Source organism: Atta colombica, unplaced genomic scaffold (assembly GCF_001594045.1).
Source record: "Atta colombica isolate Treedump-2 unplaced genomic scaffold, Acol1.0 scaffold198, whole genome shotgun sequence".
NCBI lineage: Eukaryota > Metazoa > Arthropoda > Insecta > Hymenoptera > Formicidae > Atta > Atta colombica.
In genome coordinates this window covers 888,829-908,990 of record NW_017259291.1, presented here as the reverse complement: position 1 = coordinate 908,990, position 20,162 = coordinate 888,829, and the positions used below count along the sequence as shown (strand labels likewise).

Below are 20,162 nucleotides of genomic sequence, written 5' to 3'. Positions count from 1 at the left end.
AACTTGCTAACAAGATTGTGATTAGGTTTCTCCCAGCAAAAATAAGCTCCTCGCGAGTTGAAGGCGACGAGAATATTCACAATTCACATCTCACCTAAATCTACAATCCACGCAAGAGAAATACCTTTACATTAAATAATCCTTGACATTTTATTAAAAGAGGCAGATATAACGCGTATAAAATCATATGTTTAAAAAGAATATATAATTCTTTTGTAAAGTCAACAAAATAAATAAATAGAAGTTAATAAAATATATAAATTGTCTATTTTTTCAAAAAACGGCAAATAAATTTCAATATCAATTTCATTTTCATGGAAAGCACCAGCATGATGCAAATAGCGTTATATACATTCTTTCTCTACTTGCCTTTACAACAAAATTAATAAGCAAATCTAATAAACGGTATAAAGATTTCAAGTACAAAGCTCGCGGTAAAATTTCAAAGAGAATTCACAACTTTAAATTCGTTTACAATAAAAACAATTGCATGGGTCTTCTCGCGAGACTGCTTCAATTAATTGTGACTGATTTTCTCGTTTTCACAGTCGACGATTTATCGATCGTTTTCGCATTGAAGGGAACGTATCAGATAATAGAGCACTTTGGGCGACCTCCTGACAGCAGAGCTGCCGAAACAATAGATGAATTGTATGATAAAGTCGGAGCACACCGAAGAATCTCCATCCATTTGGTGTGCAAACACAGAGAGAGAACTTCTGTGCATCGCTGTACCTGTCTATGGCACATGACCGCAAATGTACATGTGTACTTAGCGTGATTAATGGCAGCACTTACGCTGTCATGATTAATGCCGCTTTACGTTTCTGAAGTTCGCCGCCGCGGCGAATAAAACACGAATTTGCTTCGCCTTATATAACGGGTCAAAGCTATCCAGCACGAGATATCTGAGATGCTTTTTAAACTTTTACGGATAAAATCATTCTTCTCAGAATTCTTAAGAAAAAGGGGAGTTTCGAAAGTAAATTGCGATGGCGATTATGATATTAATGGAAAAATTAATTTTGAAAAAAATATTATTATTTTACCTTATCTCTCTATAAAAATCTTTTGAAATGAACTTTGAATGACAACAATTTAGAAACAATTTAAATTTAGATATTTTAATCGTTACATGACATATCGCTAATTTTCTACAACAATGACATGACTCAGAAATGATTTCGAATTACTTTCAGAAAAAGAATGGAAATATAAAAACAAAAAAACATACTTTAAAAAGACATTCTTTTATAAATTCCTCTACTAGTTGTTACATCAAAATTGCATTTCGAGATCAATATTACAAAATTTTATGATTCAAAACATTCAAATGTTTTTTTCTGAAAAACTTTGCTTTTTAAGTTATGTCAGTCATTGTTGTAGCAAATGAACGATATGTGCAAAAATGCCTATATCACAAATTTTATACACAACATAAAAATGTTGACAGTTCTTTCTTATTTTTTCTTTGCCACCTTCTTCAAGAAATTTGTAATCGCAATATCGCGAATATTAATATACCACGTGGAAATACTCATCGGCCTTGAAATACCGTAGCGCGATTTAACGTCTGCGCGAGTGACAAAGCCATTGCAAAACAAAGCTGCAAGAGACGTCGTAATTGTTTCAACGGAAGAATAATATTTGAACGTGACACGAGAGCGAAAAGTTAAAAAAAAAAAAAGAAAATGGTTGGTTTCAGTAGCATATAACTCGGAATATTATTTAGATCAGAAGAGGCTATGACGACTATAGGATAACATACACATACACATGTACAAAATCCGATATTGTTATTTCTAGCGACGCCGTGTCACCGTTGCTACTCTACATCGAGTGCAGCTGGGATTACAAGAGGATCGCCGTTGTCACGTAGTTGTTGCTGTGTTTGTTGTTGAAGTATCAGAAATGAAGCGGAAAGCGAGCAACTCGGGCGTGCACAAAATTGCAAATATAAAAATATATAAATTCTTTAGGCGACCGAGATGCATGCGACGTTCCCGTGTTTTTAATTCAAAATATCCCTGTGTTAAAGCCGTCAATGAATATTTAAAAAAATTGAAAACTTTCCATAAATTTCAACACATAATTGCTCGCAGGGACGAGACGAGAAATAGCATCTCTCAAAAATCCAATGTAATTAATATTAAAATCAGTATGTCAAAATAATATATTTGACTGATTATTATTCATGATTCATTTATTATATAATAAACTTCCAATCGCATATTCAAATGAGTCAAATTTTTGCCTATAGTAATTCGAATAATTTGAGTTTTTATGCGTAATGCAACCAATTTATCTAAATAATTATGTACGTTTGCATACAATCGGAAGATACACTAAATTATAAACCGCAAATTAGCATGAGAATTAATAAATCTATTTAAGCCATTAACAAACATCTCTATCATCGTGATTCCGAAGCAATAAAGGACACGAGTGGCATGACAGACAGTACATTGATTTCTCGTGTCAGAGATCTCAGGTTCGATCCTGGTAGGAATTAAAATATTTACGCTAGTGTCTCCTCTCGGAAAAGGCTAGTAACCTTCCGAAGAATATCCTTGCCTACAGTGAAACACATCTCGAAAAATCCACCGTTCGGAACTGGCATTAAAACTAATACTTGTGGCAATTTAATAATCAGTGTACACAAGCATAACACAGGTAAACACAGGCTATTGTAAGAAGAAGAGAACAAATATATTTACAATTAAAAACAATATATACTCGCTTCGATCCTTGCTTGTATTTCTTCTGTAACTTCTTAGGCAGTATTGACATTGTAAGCGGTGATTTCAATGCTTCTTCATGTTCGAAACCAAAAACACAGAAACGAGGGACTCTGTTCATATGATATATATTGTATTTGTTGAAAAAATAGTTTTTCCTTCGAAAAAACCGCAAATATCATATGAACAATCCCTTCTACGTTTTTGGTTTCAAATATCGAATACCTTACAAAAACGCCAAATAACGTACAAATAGCTCATTATTTAAAAATTATGTATTTATAGCACGCATAATAATGCATAATAATACGTGAGAACCTCTTTTTATCAGTATCCGATACAATAATGTTAAAATACTCGCACAAAGCCGGGGAAGAAGCAAAATGGGACGACAAGGCCCAAAATATATACGCGCCACTTACTGCTCGATGAAAGCTTACGCTCGGAAAATTAAACCCGCAAATTTACGAGACGAGTTCGCAAGTAATAATTTTCGCACCAACTCCGGTGTTTTTACGACCATCGCTCGCGCGAGTATTAATTAACAGCCCTTTCATCCGCGGCAAGTTACCGCATCGGTCATTGTCATTCTGCGAACAACGCGAGTGACAGATGCACGTGGAATCGGAGATGTTACGTCATGAGAGAAACGGGAATTAGTTGTTCTGTCAACGTCGAAATCGCCTGTGGCGGTCATGTAACGTATAACACAAATCGCGTATCACGTTATCTGCATTCGACCTGTAATCTCGTGAAATTGAGTAAATTCCGCGGACGCCACGAATTAATATTGCGCGTCGCTTCTCTGGTATGAATAATGCCACGAGATTGTTATATTTCGGCAACGCGAAACGCGTTGCTCTTAAATTGGCTAGTATTTGAGCCAATTTAATACTAACTAATTTATACTAAAAGGCAGTAATTAATTACTTACTTGGAGTACCATACTGAAAAAAAAAAAATAGTTAATTTTAATAAATATTTAATTCAATACTGCCAACTAAATATTTACTTACGATAAGTAAATATTTGTTCAATAAAAAAAATGATTGTTAAATCAATTAACAATTTCTTGAATCAAATACATATATCTTTATATACATATATCTTTATATTTAATAAATATTTAGTTGACAGTATTCAACTAAATATATTTATTAAAATTGATTATATTTTTTTTCAGTGCACAAGTACCGAGCAATAGTATTTTTAATATTTAAAAAGTAATTAATTACTATCTTTAATTTAGTATTGGCCAGCATTAAATTTCTGTAAGGGTGGTCTGTGATGTGTAATGATTGTACTGTAAAACAGCGCGATTCTTACAAATATTATTAACAAATTCGTGTTTTATCACGTACTATGATCTTTTCTTGCGCGAACAATATACGAAATTATTGTACTAGCGAGCCGTCGGCTCGTAACAAATGTGCATACGAAACAATATAATGCCGCTAAATGCTGGCATTGTGAATAAACGTAAATGCCGCAAACTCATGTCGAGCGACGGTCGTATTACACGCGTGCAGCATCGCGGCGGAATTATTATACCGGCGGTGTGACGCTGATTTATGGCGCGCTCACACGTCAAAAGGCACAATCATAACGACTTCTGGAACAAACTGGTTTAGGCATTGAAGTGACAATACGAATTAATGATCATTACAAATTCATCCGGCGTGACAGCCACAGTGCGTTGAGCAACTAATATCTCAGAATTATTTTATGGGTTATCATTTACTAACGATACATAAAAAGAGCTTGATTCCACCCATAAATTTAATAAAGAATAGACTGCGCATTTTTATAAAATTGTCACTATCGATTTAGAAAGAATAAGATACACTGTTCATTTCAGAATTTCAAATTATACTCAATTTGAGTTATTTGTAATTATTTCTGTTTACCACTACTTTTACCTGTAATATTGTTGGTAATTTGATTAAAAATAATGAAATTACAATAACAACTTAATTTTAAAAATGTATTAAATTTGATTTAAATTTATTATTTATAATGTAACTTATTACTTACATTATTCATATGTGTTTACATGTGTTATTTATAATGTTTACATTTTTATTTAAGTTTGCTATTTAAGTGGAGCATACGCGTTAATATAGATGTTGTTTATTTTGAAACTAAATACAAAAATGGATTGATTACAATGGATACATTTTGATACACAAGTTAAAAATAACGAAATGTTATTTAATTCAAAGGATTGAATTACCTTTTGATATGTAACAATGTAGCATATCGCGCTCTTTCTCTCTGCCTCTCTAAAATATCGAATTAAAGAGAGAGATGCTGATATATTCCATTCTTTTTAACCAGAATCGCACATGCTAAGCTCAGGAAATGCGCAGTCTATGTCTATTACATCTATAATTCTACCGAGTATGAAACAGTTGAAGTGCGGAAACAACGATGTATAAACTCGCGAGTGTCATCTTCAGAAATTGATCTTGCATAACTTGTGTGTCTTGGATAAATTACTTGATGATTTATTAACAACAATGGCTAAACGCCAGCGATTCATAAAAGTTTACAAGATTTAATCTCATCGATCTTTAGATATAAAATTTTAAGTGCGTATGTTGCGTGTATGTGTCGACGTAACGCTATCAGCTTGCGAATGTCATCTTTAGTTTTGATCGCGGATGACACATCGATCGCGCACAAACTACTAATCTTTAAATTTATAGCCCACGTGGCCAACTTGGGTAATTTATGAAAAATTCAACCGCTTCTCTACGCAAAGTTCTTTTTCTAACACCACTACAGTTCGTGACACTTCGAACTTATTATTGAACATACGAGACGCAGCAAAGTTAAGAAACACTTTTCTTCTCAATCAAACTTCATGTAGGCAATACGAACAGAATACAAAGAAGATTATAGTACAAATTGAAGATTCATTGATTATGAATTATAATATTAAGAATAAAGCTTCCAGATGGATCTTCATTTAATCTTTACAGAACAGAAAAGCCATTATAGTGGCGCTGAAATATAGTTTGAAGCAAATAATACAATGAAATAACAAACTGTAACAACTCTTACTCAAGAAAAAGCTGTATGATTGGAAAATAGACTCCCATTATCTAAAGGTCAATAAACAATTCTTTCTTAAAATAATCATAATCAAATAAAATATAAATGACGTGTTTTAATATCGAAAATAAAGATTATTTAACTTTTAAAAATTTTTGAAAAAAATAAAAATTAAACAAAAGTCAATAATTGAGAAAGAGACGAGATAAATAGAAGCCTTATCATAGAATGTGATTTCGTGGAAAGAAGTTAGTCATTTCCTATCTTTAAAATTACAACACATAAACAATAAAAGCACAATAAAAAATCTAGTATCGAATTAAGAATATAATAAAGCATTATTTTTTAGAGAATCACTTCAAAAAAGTTTCGAGAATATTATAATAAATTTAAAAATTCTAACGACATAAACTGCGGCATGTAACATAATACGGAGATTTAATGAGATTCCGATCTGCTCGCCAGAGAATAAGGACAATCTCATCACGGCTATAATCGTGCTTCTGAAAATAGTCCCGTCATCATTGTCGTTAAATCCTCGGAATAAAACGGGTGCTCGTCGCGGATAGCCGCGACATTCATTACCAACAATTTCGCGTGCCGATGCATTTATTGAGTGCAATAGAATTAGGCGCTCTTTCATTAACGTGCATCAAGGATCACGATCAGTATCGAAACTCACACGCTCTCATCTCGATCGATTTTGTATTCACATCACATTGAACGGAACGAGGCAGGTAATTAGGAAAGTGAAAGGCGGCATGCAAAGCGTCTCTTGTCGCATGTTTGCGTTACGCGATTCTTGCGTGCGCGATCACGGTAATTCTAAACGTTTAAGAAAACAGCCGCGATCAATGAAAATGCCATTAAAACGTTGAAACTTATAAACAAGCTTTGATGTCGATGTTATCTGTTAACCAAAAAGCAAAATAAAATAATCGAATTCGAAGAGATTTTTTTATTTTTTTAAACAAGTCGAATAATCAAAATAATGAATATGAAAATAATAAATATTTTCACAAATTAAAAAAAAAATGAATAAAACATTCAATAAAAATTTGTATGTAAAATAAAAAAAACCTAAGTCAAACAAAACAAAAATAATTTTTATTTTTACAAATATTTGTATAAAGTGCGATTTTTTTGCAATATTGCCATTTTTTTTTACTGTATAAAATGTTATACAATATTATTTTCAGGTAATATATATCGTGAGGAATTTTAACTCTATAAAACCGATAAAATTCTTTTTGATTGTACAAGAATAAATACGAAATCGACATTTTTTATTTCATCTCGTCCACTTTTGTACAGATGTTGAACAAGAGAAAATTAGAGAAATTCCAAATTCCTTCCCAGACACAAGACTGATAAGATCACCGCGAACTTAAACGTGATATTCATTCATGAAAATGCATATCTAGCAATTTGGGCGAAAACGACTTATTTCCGCGATGTGATGTTGAAACGCGCTTGAATGCATCTCTGCTGTTCCTTCCGCGGATCGTCAAGAGAATATTTTACTACGAGTGTTTCACAGCATCAAACGACGATAAGGTACGAGCGAGGCTTCTAAAAATCCACGCAAAAGCCGCAAGTTACGAGAATTCGTGAACGACGAACGAGTTCTGTCTGTCACGCATCCGAAAATATACCATGATTTCAAGAGAACATGCGACGGTCTCATACGTGATCCATTATTAAAAAAGCTATCTCTCCTTCTTCCTTTTCCCCTTTTCATCATTCATTTCCTTACGTCATTCTCGAATGCTTAAATTTTTATGTAACGTCGATGCGATGTTACATATTGCTTCTAATCTACAAGCGACATTAAAATCTAAATGGTAGCTCGCTCTTTCCTCAATTGCTATCGATACTGATACCGATAATGATCGCTTGGCTAAAATGGTAATCACACTAGCGATTGCGCGATTGTAATCGATTACTTTTCAATCAATTAGTAGTCGGTGACTGCTTTGCTCTGATTGGTTAAAAAGCAATTACAATCGCGTGCCTAATCGCTAATGTGATTACAGCTTAACACACATCTAACTAGTAAGTTTTATTGTGTGGTTTTTACTTTGTATGTTTTACTATGTGGGATATAATAGAATTTTTTATTATCATAAGCATACAGTGATAAAGAAGTATAATTAAATAAGAATATATTTTTATGGATATAGTGTGTTAAATTACGTATTTTATATTTTATGTTGTTATCTAATTATTTATGTTTAAAATTTTATATTATAAATATAATTTTTTTACAGATATTAAAAAAATTTCATTGTTATCAAGACCACTGAAAAGTCAAGTCAAACCATCAAGTCAATGACCATCAAGTCAATGATCATCACTTAACGAGTTAATTTTACTGCAAATACAAATGTGTTATAAGTGCCTTCATACGTGATATGTTTCGTATAAAAATAACACATTATATTGCATATAAAGATGAATTTATATATTTAAATTTGTAATAGTGTTATTTTTATACGGAAAAAAATCACTCTCTCTCTCTCTAAATTTTTTAGAATAGAATTTCACTCTAAAGAGTGAAAATTGAATCAATTTAAAAAAAAGACTCAATTTTCAATCTTTAAGAGTAAAATTTTACTTTTCAGAGTGATTCATTTTAAAATTTTTAGAGAGTACATATAAGAAAACATATTATACACTTGGATTTGCAGTATTGATATATCATCTATTGTTATTTGTCATTATTGATCTATTTATTTTGCGGACAAAAAGAGACATTCGTTGAATTATCAATCAAGAAGATATCTCCGAATAAGCGCTTATTAACTTTCGATAACAACAAAAATGAAGGAAAAGGAAAGAAATAAAAGCTATGTCTCAGATGGGTCAAAGGTCTATTCCGCATGGATTGCATGACCGCGTAAACATACGCCCAGAAAAATCGATCACGCATCCTCCGCATTAGACACGTGGCCGACCCGTTTCAGCTGTGCATACAATTACACCATTACGCAAACTTCTAGATCAGTGATGCGCTATTTTTTAAGGGCCATTTTCAGGAGATCATTTTTAGAAATAGGTAAAATCTTTCGGATCATAATATTTATTTTGTTTATACAAAATAGAAAATGTAATTTTATATTTTCGGCTATGAACTGGCTATGAACCAGCAGTCCGCAAAAAAATTTATAGGTGGATCACATGCGATGCCAAGATTAAAAAGGTAAAAAAAAAATATGTTTTTTACTGTTTAAACTGTAAACAGTTTAAAACATACCTAATTATTTTTAGTATTGTTTTTAATGTTTTAAACATGTTTTTTTATAATACTGTTTAAAGCATATTTGAAGCATTAAAGACGTATTTAAAAGAAAAAAACATGTTTTATCTGTTTTATTCTTAAAAAAAAAATATTTGTCTTTGTCAACCCTATGACCTGCAGGTTACACATCACTAATCTAGATAAATCTGAAGCTACGAAAATAGTAGCCTAATTAAATACCAGCATATTGTGATTTATATGCATCTTTAAACCTTTCCACTTACGTGGGAATCAACAAATACATGAATCAGCGACTAGAAAGAGAAGCGAAGAGAAATATCTTAATGCTCACTTATATTTTTAATGATAGTCATTCTAGAAAAGATGTTTATTATCGGATATTTGCATGTACTCTAACGAATAAAAGCGTGTTTAACATCGTTTTAAAACGCTAGCTAAACCACCTCGCTGTATTCACGGCCAACCTGCACATGTCGGTCAAACTAAAATACAAATGTTTGTTAAACGGTATATGCAGAATCGCTTTTTTAGCTGCTAAAAAAAGCAATTGTCTGGTACACTTTTAAACAAACCTTGTAAGTAGCAATCAACGAGAGAGAAAAAAGATCGCGCAAATTGCGCTATTTCGCCGGCGGCGATCATTATATTCATATTAGCAGTAATCGATGCAAAAATCAGCGTTCCTTACAGCCGTCGCGTCTCTCCCGTGCGCATTCTCCAACCACCGTTTATTTTATCTGGTTCGTAATCAGGACAAGATTGAGAATATCGGATCGAAGATATTTTAACGCCGCGTCGTACCCTTTTGAGGGAAATCTGCGCAGTTGACTACGCGGGCTCGTCGACGACGTCGAGGATTACACAAAGAGCGATCCCGCCTATTACACCTATTACCCGGCGTCTGTGTGACGTCGGCTCGTCAGGTTCATCAGTGCGCGGATAATACACATCCACGACGATGCTGCTAAAGTCGAGTGAAATAATTGCTCATCGATCGTGAGGCCTTATACGCAGGTGCGAATTTAATAATACGCCTTGCTTGCGAACCCATATTGACGTGGGACCTTCGCGCGGTTCTCGCTTTAACACAGTTTTCTCAAGTGTAAATGCGGAAGAAACTCAACTTTAGACACCGACCTCTCAGCGAGTAAGACGAAACTTTTGCACGCGATACGTACGGTTAACGTTGTAAATTTCCATAAAATCACTGGCGAACAGGTTGGACGCCCGTCAAACTGTAATTGACTCGCATGACATGGGAAAAAAAACTTGAAAGGATCAGGTGCGATTTCTCATCGAAAATATTATAGAATGTCTATATGACGTGCTTGACGTGATAAATACACTTTTCTTCCTCTTATAAATTTTCATAAAATCATTCCATGCTCTCTAAATTTCTTGGAGTGAAATCTCACTCTAATAATTAAAATACTGCCACTATGAATAAGAATGATAAATTTTCACTCTTTTTTTACTCTTTTGAGATTCACTCCAAAAGAAAATAATCTTACTCCTTGTTTTAGAGTGAATCTCCAGAAGTGTGAAATCTCATTTTAAAAAAGAAGAATAAAAATCTGATACTCTTATTAAAGAAAATTGCAAATTTTTCACTCTTTTTCAATAATGGTAGTATTTTAATTTCTTCTTTCTCTTTTAGAATGAGATTTCACTCTAAGAAATTTAGAGAATGTATACATGCAACAAAAGAACTTTTTTAGTATTATATATACAAAATGTTTAAGCTACAAACAAACAAATACAATTCGGATCAATAGTTTTTCTTATTTATAGCGAAAGAAAATTTTATAGCGAATCAATATTTATTTCAATTTTTCAATTTTCAACTTTAAAATTAACTCATCAGATACTATGATTACGTTAAGCTACAGTTTAATTAAATTAATTAAAAATTACAATCGCCAATATGCCAATGTATATCAGTATAAAATTCTTTAATCCAATTCTTCCATAATGCTCCGACATATCAAAATAATTTTCTTAAAATAATTATAATTTTTCTTGACTATATTATTTTTAACTATATGTTTTTTAATCACTAATATAAGAAAATAAATCTGGGACAGAGATATTTACACATCTGAAAGTAAAGTTTTCTTCCATTAATATATGACTAGAACATGTAACACATACATATAAGTGCGCAGTCTTCCTGAAGCAGTGCGTGACGAATAAACAGGTGTAAGCGAATACACTCTCTTCTATATATAATACTTGTTGCGTGAGAAAAAAGCATTTTGATATGAATCTACTAGTTAACTTTGCTAGAATTTGTATGTAGAATTGCATAAAGTCTAACATTATCGTACGATATTGTCGTTTTCAATCAATTCAAGCAATAATTATCAAGTGTCTATAATATAAAACAATAATCATTTTAAAAATGATAACATTAGCAATTAATTCATTATTTCATTAAAAGAGAAACTTTATTCTCCTATTTTTTCTTCCATCCGTTATGTTTTATGTCGTGTTATGTTTCTTGTTTTATGTTATGTTATATTTTTTCCATTATATTATGTTAGTCTTAAAAAAATCTTATATATTACTTCTTCATATATTCTTTACAAAAATTATTAATGAACTTATATTATAAAAATTGATTATAAAAATTATTATTCTGTATGAAAGAATGTTACGTTATTAGAAAATGTTAACTTTCACAATATAAAATGTCGATATTCAATGATAATAATTACAATTCTCGATATTTTCTTAATATTATTAGTAAATTTCAATGTTGATACATTCTGAACATCACAGCATTACGACTTAAGAAACTTTGACCATAACTTTCAACATAGAGATAGTATGCTTGAAATCATTACAAGTGATACAGAGAATCACGGAAATGATAAGTCGGTTCGAACAGAAGATACAACAGTCCAAATAGATAAATATCTAAGGTCATCAGCTCATTGTACTTGGAATGTGAATGAGATCTAAATTCTACAAGATGTCTCGCTTTTGAAGCCGCCTGATGCTGATGAACTATTGAAATATAAGACACTGTCTACTTGAATTTACGTACTCAAAAAACATAATATAATTCCTAATTGTTATTTCATAATGTGATTGTACAGAGAACCTTAAGTTCAATTTATTTAATACATTTCTGTATAACAATAATGCGTAATGAATGTTTACGTATAAAAATAAATTAAATTTCGAATAGAAAAAATTCTGCAAAAATCTACCAAAAATTGTTTTAATTTTTACAATATTCTGCTATTTAAGGTATAATATGATGAATCGTGCCAACGACTCCATTTCATCTATCATATGTCACATGAAACGATAAATATTTTTAAAATTTTTTTTTAACTTAAAAAAAAAGAAAAGAGTTCTTCTGGAACGTTATCATCGATTGCATACGATTCGCTGCAGCTGGTCATAGTCTTTCTTTGAACGGTTTTCCTGTACGTATACGTAAACGTATGTTTGGGTTCTCTTCTCAAAGGAGTAAACATCAAACAAAAGTTCTTGCCGTCGTTTTCTCGTGCAAAGAAGTATAAAAATACTCGTAGGAAATCATGACTAAAAAAAAGTTGCCACCGCGTTACCAGCGCGATTAAATAATAGTTCACGAATGTTCTTTCTAAAATATCTAATTCTCTTAGTAGAAATTCTATTTTTTTTTTTTATCATCTCTCACTTACCCCAACGTGGAAAGAAACCCGGACACATTTCCCTCGGCGTAGAGGCTAACAATGTCGCCGAGATGAAGGAAACTCGCGGATCCTAGAAGCTCACCCATCTCGATTGATTCTTAGAGTCTCTCTCAGTGTCTCGAAATCGGAGAAACTCCCGTGCTGGCTGCTTTAGCCGAGTGAATCATTCATGGCTACACCTGAGGGGAGAAATAAACAATTAAGAAAAATTGAAGAAAGTATAAACCTACATACATGCTGTAAATATGATCAGAATAGTTTTCGATCGGATTTCTCGTTATACGATATACATATAAGATTACATTAAGAGAAGTGAAAAATATTTTTTTCTTTTTATTTTGCAAAATATCTAATAATCGAAAGAGCAACGGAAAATGTTAAATGTTAAATTAATAGTATCTTTTCTAAAATTATACAGAATTATCTAAAAATTTCATGTTGAAAAATCGTATTAAAAATATTAATTAATATAAATTTATGTTATATTATATATAAATATATAACAGAAAAATATATATTAAAAAATATTGTGTGTTTTTTTATTATACTGTATTCGAGGATGTCCTGAAATTCGCGCATCTAAATACCATAACAAAAACGTTGAACAATCAAATAAAAATATTAGATATAAATTTTTATTTTTAGTAATAGTTTAATAATAAGAGTTTATGGTCAATTATAGACTACATTTAGACAGTCACTTAGACAGTCGCCATAAATCGCGCGTACAATAATTTAGTGATGAGCACTAATGAACGTACTTCAGGGGATTGTAAAACATAGTCTGTAATTATCATATTTACACCTAAACTCATCCTTATTATCTCAAAAACTACTGCTTAAAATAAACATTTACGAATAACTTTTACTTAATTTTTCGAGAACTTTTTACTATGGTATTTTAATTGAATTATAGGATATTTTGTAACATTAAATGAAAAATTAAAAGTATAAGGAAACAGCTCAAGTAATTAAAAATCAAATACATAAACAAGAAATACGATTTAAAAAAATTTTATTATTTTTTAAGTATACAGGATATCCTGAAATTTTGGGGATACTCATACAATAAATAATGACGATACTTATATAAAATTTTGTTTTATTTAATATTTGGTAAACAGATTAATCTATAATAATTCTCCATCATTATTGATAATCTTCTTCCATTTCTCTGGCAGACTATCAATTCCATTTTTGTAAAATAAAAGCAGTTTTGTGATAAAATATTCAATGAGTTTTCCAGATTTTGGTCAATCAGGAAGATCAAAATCATCGTTTCTAAATTTGTTTAAACCAATGTTCTGGTATCTGAGGCACTACGATAAATATAATTGCACTTGTAGTGTTATGCTTGTCATCTATTCTACAATGTGCTCTTTGTTCCCTGTTTTTTTACCTTTTGCTTTTAACTCCTTTGCAACCAACAATTGTATTCTTGCTATGTATTTCTTGTTTCTTTCGAAGTTCATTAACTCTTATCTCAGGCGATAAAACAAAAAATCGAATAAGAAGCAAAAAGACAAGTTGTAAAAAAATAGCAAAAAATAAGAAACTGGAAACAAAAAGCACTTTATAGAACAGATTTTAATCTTTAGAAATTCGTAAAGCATCAAATGTCTAATATGCACCTTACTTACACTTTGACTTTCTATTCTTAACAGTATATTCTATTTTTTTGGAAATTTCTCAATAAATATCAATAATTAATATATAGGCTATGTAACAATAAATCACATCCATAAACAAGGTGACAATATTTATTCAATTTGAAAAAGATATTACTTATACTCTTATAATAATATTGGTTAAAAAAATGTCTGTTCTTATCATCCGATATTTCTTATAATCTTATAATTCTTATATTCTTTTCGTAAGCAAAAAAGTGATTTAGCAAATTCTCCAATTGCATGCCCGAAGGGCATATATTTTTGTATGAACATACATTCTGCCATTGTTTGCACCAGAAACGCATATATAGTTCGAAGAACAATATACAAGAATGAGACTTCTTCTTCGTTATGCGAGTAACGCGAATTCCAAAAATACAATAATAAACATGGTAAGTACGCTCTATAAATAGGACGTCTAAATGTTTTTTCTAACGTTCGTTTAACGTTATATTTATAAATCGAATCTCTTATCTAGCAAATTGAACACTTTCACGTTGTACCATTAATCATTATTGCGTCGATATAAAATTTATGAATAGGTTTCTTTAAAAGAAAAATGTCGCACAGAATATTTTTCTTTCAACAAATATCTATCTCGTGGATTTCATGTCAATGCATTTAATGATTAATGATGTGAACGCGAAAAATTTCTGATTGAAATGAATGAACCAGAAAATTCTAATCATGTAAATAAAAATTTTGATTATCTCAATTAAAGAATTATAACAGATTCAATCAAGAAAATTCTGATTTGTTAAATATAATACAGCAGATCATTACTAAAAAAAAATTATTCTGAACGCAAAAATATAGCGTGCACGCTGCAGCGCAACCGACGAACAAGACTTAATTGCTCAATGCTGCTATCGTAAATTGCTAGATGAAGTTATCTATCTAATAGATCCGAGACGATGCTGTAACCGGGTCGTGAGATTTTTTTCCTCTCTCGTGAATGTGAACAGAAATTCCACGCATAACAATCTCAATTGTATAAAACATTGTTCGAAGTTTGTGCGCGTGGCAATTAGAAGCTATTTGTTTCCGACTATAAATGTCTCTATGATCATGATAATTTCCTTCGCACATACATTCCTGTTTACATTTAAAGATACCAAATATGTTAAATATATCTATGTAGAATAAATACGAGCTTTATATTAATGCATAATAAATCAGAATCATGTCATACCATATTAAATATAAAGATTCTAATAACAGCTTTCATGTGGCTGCAAGTTAAATTATCTGAAAGTTCAAATCCTCTCGTTTCATCCACAACAAAAGATAAGATTACATTGCATAGTGAGAAAATTAATACGAAATCATATTGGTCGCGCAATCATCTAGAAATAATCTATCGAGAAATCGCGATATGACTTTCCGATAAATTGATTTGCTTTAATCGAGTATCCTCGAACAGAGGCAGACTTTGTCCGAGCTCTACTCTTTAAATTAAACTGACCCTTAGCCTTTGCGTTTCACATAAACAACCATAACCGTGGGCACAATCGTTGGTCAGGTCAGGTTCACTTTTACAGAAGAAATCGATAAAACTGTCCTGATACTAACAACCATTTGACACGACCATTTGACACGAAAGTACAATCTAGATTTCACGAGAAGCAAACAAAGAACATAACAAATTTTAAAAGCTCAATAATAATTGATAGTTATTATAATTAATAATCTAATCTAATTAAATATTCAAATTAGATATCGCTCTTATCTTCACGTTAATTATAGGTATAAAGAATAATTTTATTTAATGTTCCCAGAAAGTGAAATATATTGAATATTCTTTCACATGGTATATATTCGACTAATAAATCTATTTCTATCAATATAGAATTTCGATTCAATTTCGGTTTAACTTACATTAATTTAATTTTTATCTTTTTCTAATTGTAAGGATTTAAAAAAAAAGTAAATTAAATCGACTAATTTAAAATTCATAACAAGATTATAAATGATTTCACAATTCAATTAAAAAAATTAGGACTAGCAGAGCCTGGATTTATTAATTATGCTATATATAACATTATTAATAATTAATTTCCACGATCATTTTAATATGATCATCTTCAATGGTATACATAAAAATTACAATAAACAATCGCAATTTTCTTTAATCTTATTACATTGTTGTTCATTAAAAATCCTTGTACATATGTTTGATATTTTTATCGTATTCTTAAAAATACGATAAAACTTTTACTCTGAAATGTTTCGAATCAAAAATTTTCGTTTCCACAGCGCTGTTGAGAAGATTATTTGTTTTACATCCTGCCAATACATTGAATCCCTAATTCGCAACTGTATTTTATGTTAGCACTCTTTAACATTACAACAATTAATGAATAAATTTAGCTGTTGTAATGTTAAAAAGTGCTAGCATAAATTATTCATAATTACGAATTAGAGATTCAGTATTGACGGGATGTGCAACAAATAATACATCTTCTCAATAGTATTGTGATCAGAAAACTAAATTCTTGATTCGAAACATTTCAAAGTAAAGTATGATTAAAATATCAAACTTGTATGTACAAGGATTTCTAATGAAGATGACCGTTGAACAAATCAACAATGTAATAGGATTAGCTAAAGAAAATTGCAACTATTTATGATCTATTGTAATTCTTATGTATATCAGTGAAGATGATTATATTAAAATGATCAAAATGTTTAAAAATTATTTTGATTAATAGTATTGTATATTAGCATAATAGATCCAGCATGGCTCTACTAGTAGTGTCTGCGAAGCACGGTGTTAGCATGGCATTTTATTAATTTTTAAAAAATAATGATTGTTCCGGTAACTTTCCATTGTTCTACTGTTCTTTCAAAAATGTTCTGCATTTGTAATATCAAAAAATCAAAAATAAAATAATAATTTCAGCATGGCATAACCTCTTCTAAAGTACCATCAAATATTACATCTGTCAAAAGAAATAAATAGAATTACGTAAATAGAACGCGTTTATAGCTATGTGATGTTAAAATGAACTTTAACTGTCAATTTTAACTATTCCCGTTTCTTTTAAGCTAGATTGATTATTAGTCCCAATTAAATTAAATCGAAATTAAAATTAACTGTAGTGAAAAAGTAAACATAAATTTCTATCTGCAATTCTTTTCTATCTGCAAAAAAAGTTGATAGAAATCATCACATTTAAAATATAGCATACAGTATGTTTATTCTTCTAAAATCATCTCTTCTACAAAACCAAATTGCCTTTATGTAAGTGTCAACATGCATTACCTCATTTATAAATGTACGATGTGCTATTCTTGAATCTCATTCATAGAAAAACGACAGAAAGAATAAAGCGTGTCTCTTTTTCTTTTTACGAGCGTCAATGATAAAATAAATAAATTTAGTAATCCGAAGGGAAGTAATTAGCATCATATTATATACTAAGAAAGTTCTTTCTTGTTTGAGATACGTAATTATTTATAATTCTTAAATCTCAATCCATAAGTAAACTCCTACTATCTTTTTATTATATAAGAAATTAATCTATATAAATAAATTCGAATATATTAACGTATAAAATGTGTTCTGGAAATTATCATAAGCTGCAGCAAAATCAGTAAAATTAGTTTTGCGCAAAAATATATGAAGGTCTTAGAAATATGTTTTAATAATTAATAAATAATTAATACTGTTTTTTAAATATTTTATAAACATCACAATTAAAATTAATATTTTTTTTACTGTAAAAATGTGAAATTATTTCACTCAAATTATAATAATATTATCACTAATTATCACTAAGATACACATTAAACGCTATAATATTAAAAATTATTAATTATCATAATGATATTAAATAAATAATATTATTTGCACTATATTATTTTTAAAAACAATTTGAGTACTTATTTTTTATGTCAGACATTTACTAAAAACGATGCAAACTTCATTTAACTTGTAAATAGTTAAATAGAGTTACGAATATAAATCTAACTCAAAATACTAAATCGTGGAAAATTAACGGCGGAAGTCGACATTATAAATTGTAAATGACTGAATGTAATAAGAATGTATTACCACACTTATAATTTTTTAATACACACATTACTAGATAAAGTTCATTTTAACATCACATCGCTATAAACGCGTGCTATTTAGTACATAATTTTATTTATTTCTTTTTATATTAGGTATGATAAAAAAAGTTATCATCAAACATTTCAATGCAGGCATATTAAAATGTTGTTTAAATGATAGCTGCCACAAGATGATATTATGTATCATATGATACAATGAAAATCTCTTCAACTCCAATATTATGCCACATGCCACTGCTTGTTTTAATTAAAAAAAGAATTAATTCAAAAAAGATAGAAAAAATATTTTTTTTTTCCATTTATTCGTAGAATAATTATATAATAATAAGAATATATTTATAAAATTTTAATATATTCTTTTAGACCCCATAACATTATCACTTCTTGTTTAATTCTTGTTTAAATGATACATGTTCCAGTATTGGATTACTATGTAATAATATTATGTTATTCGTTAGAATTACTAATTTATTAAATTTTTTTTCGGTTTCGTATTTTTTTAAAATTTATACTATATTGAAATAAGTTCGATGCTTGATCAATTTTGCTACTAAAATTCTGCAGACAGAATATATTCCAGTATTAGACTATCCTCTATGGGATAATATTATTCTACTATTAATTACAATTAATAATTTTAAATCATTTATTAACTTTTCCATTTCGTTTCTTTTTTTAATTCACTCATTAAATTTTGCCATTGAAATTCTGTAAGTGTAAATTTTAATTTTTCATATTTATATGACATATTGTAAAAATATCAGCGGCTGAGTTGGCGGTATGAGTTGCAACAACACAACAAAAATGTTTACTCCGTCTTGGCACCAAACGATGCAGTAGTTGGACAATAAACCGCCAATTGACTATCAATATCGCCTAATGAAACCGTATTAATGCATAGTGGCATAGTGGTGTGCATGAGGACATGCAATTTTATCTACTCAACAGCTATTCGCTGAATAAAACATTGTTATTAAACGACGACATTTAATATGATCCTAAATGTATTACGCACAGCACAAAAATAAGTGTAGTTTTTCTTAACACAAAAGTTTTCGTATTGCTATAAAAATTGTGTCTGTAATCGATTTCACTAATTATCGCACTGAAGAGAATTCAAATCCAGAATCGAAACGTCTGCGGATTCATATTTACTTTTTAACTTCGTTCAGCAAATGTTAAATTGGAACAAAAAAGTAAATCATTATAAATTTTTAAAGAAAGTTATGAGCAAAATTAAAATGCTCTTTTATTTAATCTACAATAATTCAGTAAACTCAGTAACAAAAAATTTTAAAAACATTTTTAAAAATCGATTTTTGTAAGGCAAACTTTAAGCTTTCATGAAAGTAAAAAATTTTCGCAAGTTTTTTTCGACACGTAACAAGCTCACAAAGTGAAAAGAAACTTTCCTATTTTGTCCAGCTTGTAGTTTTCTATATATATAAAAAATTACCAAACTCACAGAAACTAAAAAGACATAGTAACCTTTTAAAAGTAGAGATTTTAAGCTCTAAAACTCTTGCTTTTAATTTAAATTTCATTCCTTTTTAATAAAGTTCTGCTTAAATTGTAAAATTCTTAAACTTTTGTTCCAACGAAAACACTCAAAAACGGCAGAACTACGAAATGCTGGAACTATCATTGTTTTTTGACAATTAATAAAACG

The 20,162-nt window shown here is 30.1% G+C and overlaps 1 protein-coding gene across 9 annotated transcripts in view; it reads right to left on the bottom strand.

The window, feature by feature from the left end:
• LOC108687005 (inositol 1,4,5-trisphosphate receptor) overlaps positions 1–20,162 on the bottom strand; it is a 50,717-nt gene that overhangs the window by 23,201 nt on the left and 7,354 nt on the right. For 6 of the 9 annotated variants that reach the window (XM_018192575.1, XM_018192574.1, XM_018192573.1 and 3 more), the window contains exon 2: positions 12,735–12,925. In XM_018192575.1, coding sequence (XP_018048064.1) covers positions 12,735–12,832 — 98 coding nt within the window. In that variant the 5' untranslated portion in view covers positions 12,833–12,925. Of the gene's footprint in view, positions 1–12,734; positions 12,926–20,162 lie in introns of those variants that run through there. The other 3 variants (XM_018192572.1, XM_018192577.1, XM_018192576.1) reach the window with 1 other exon arrangement.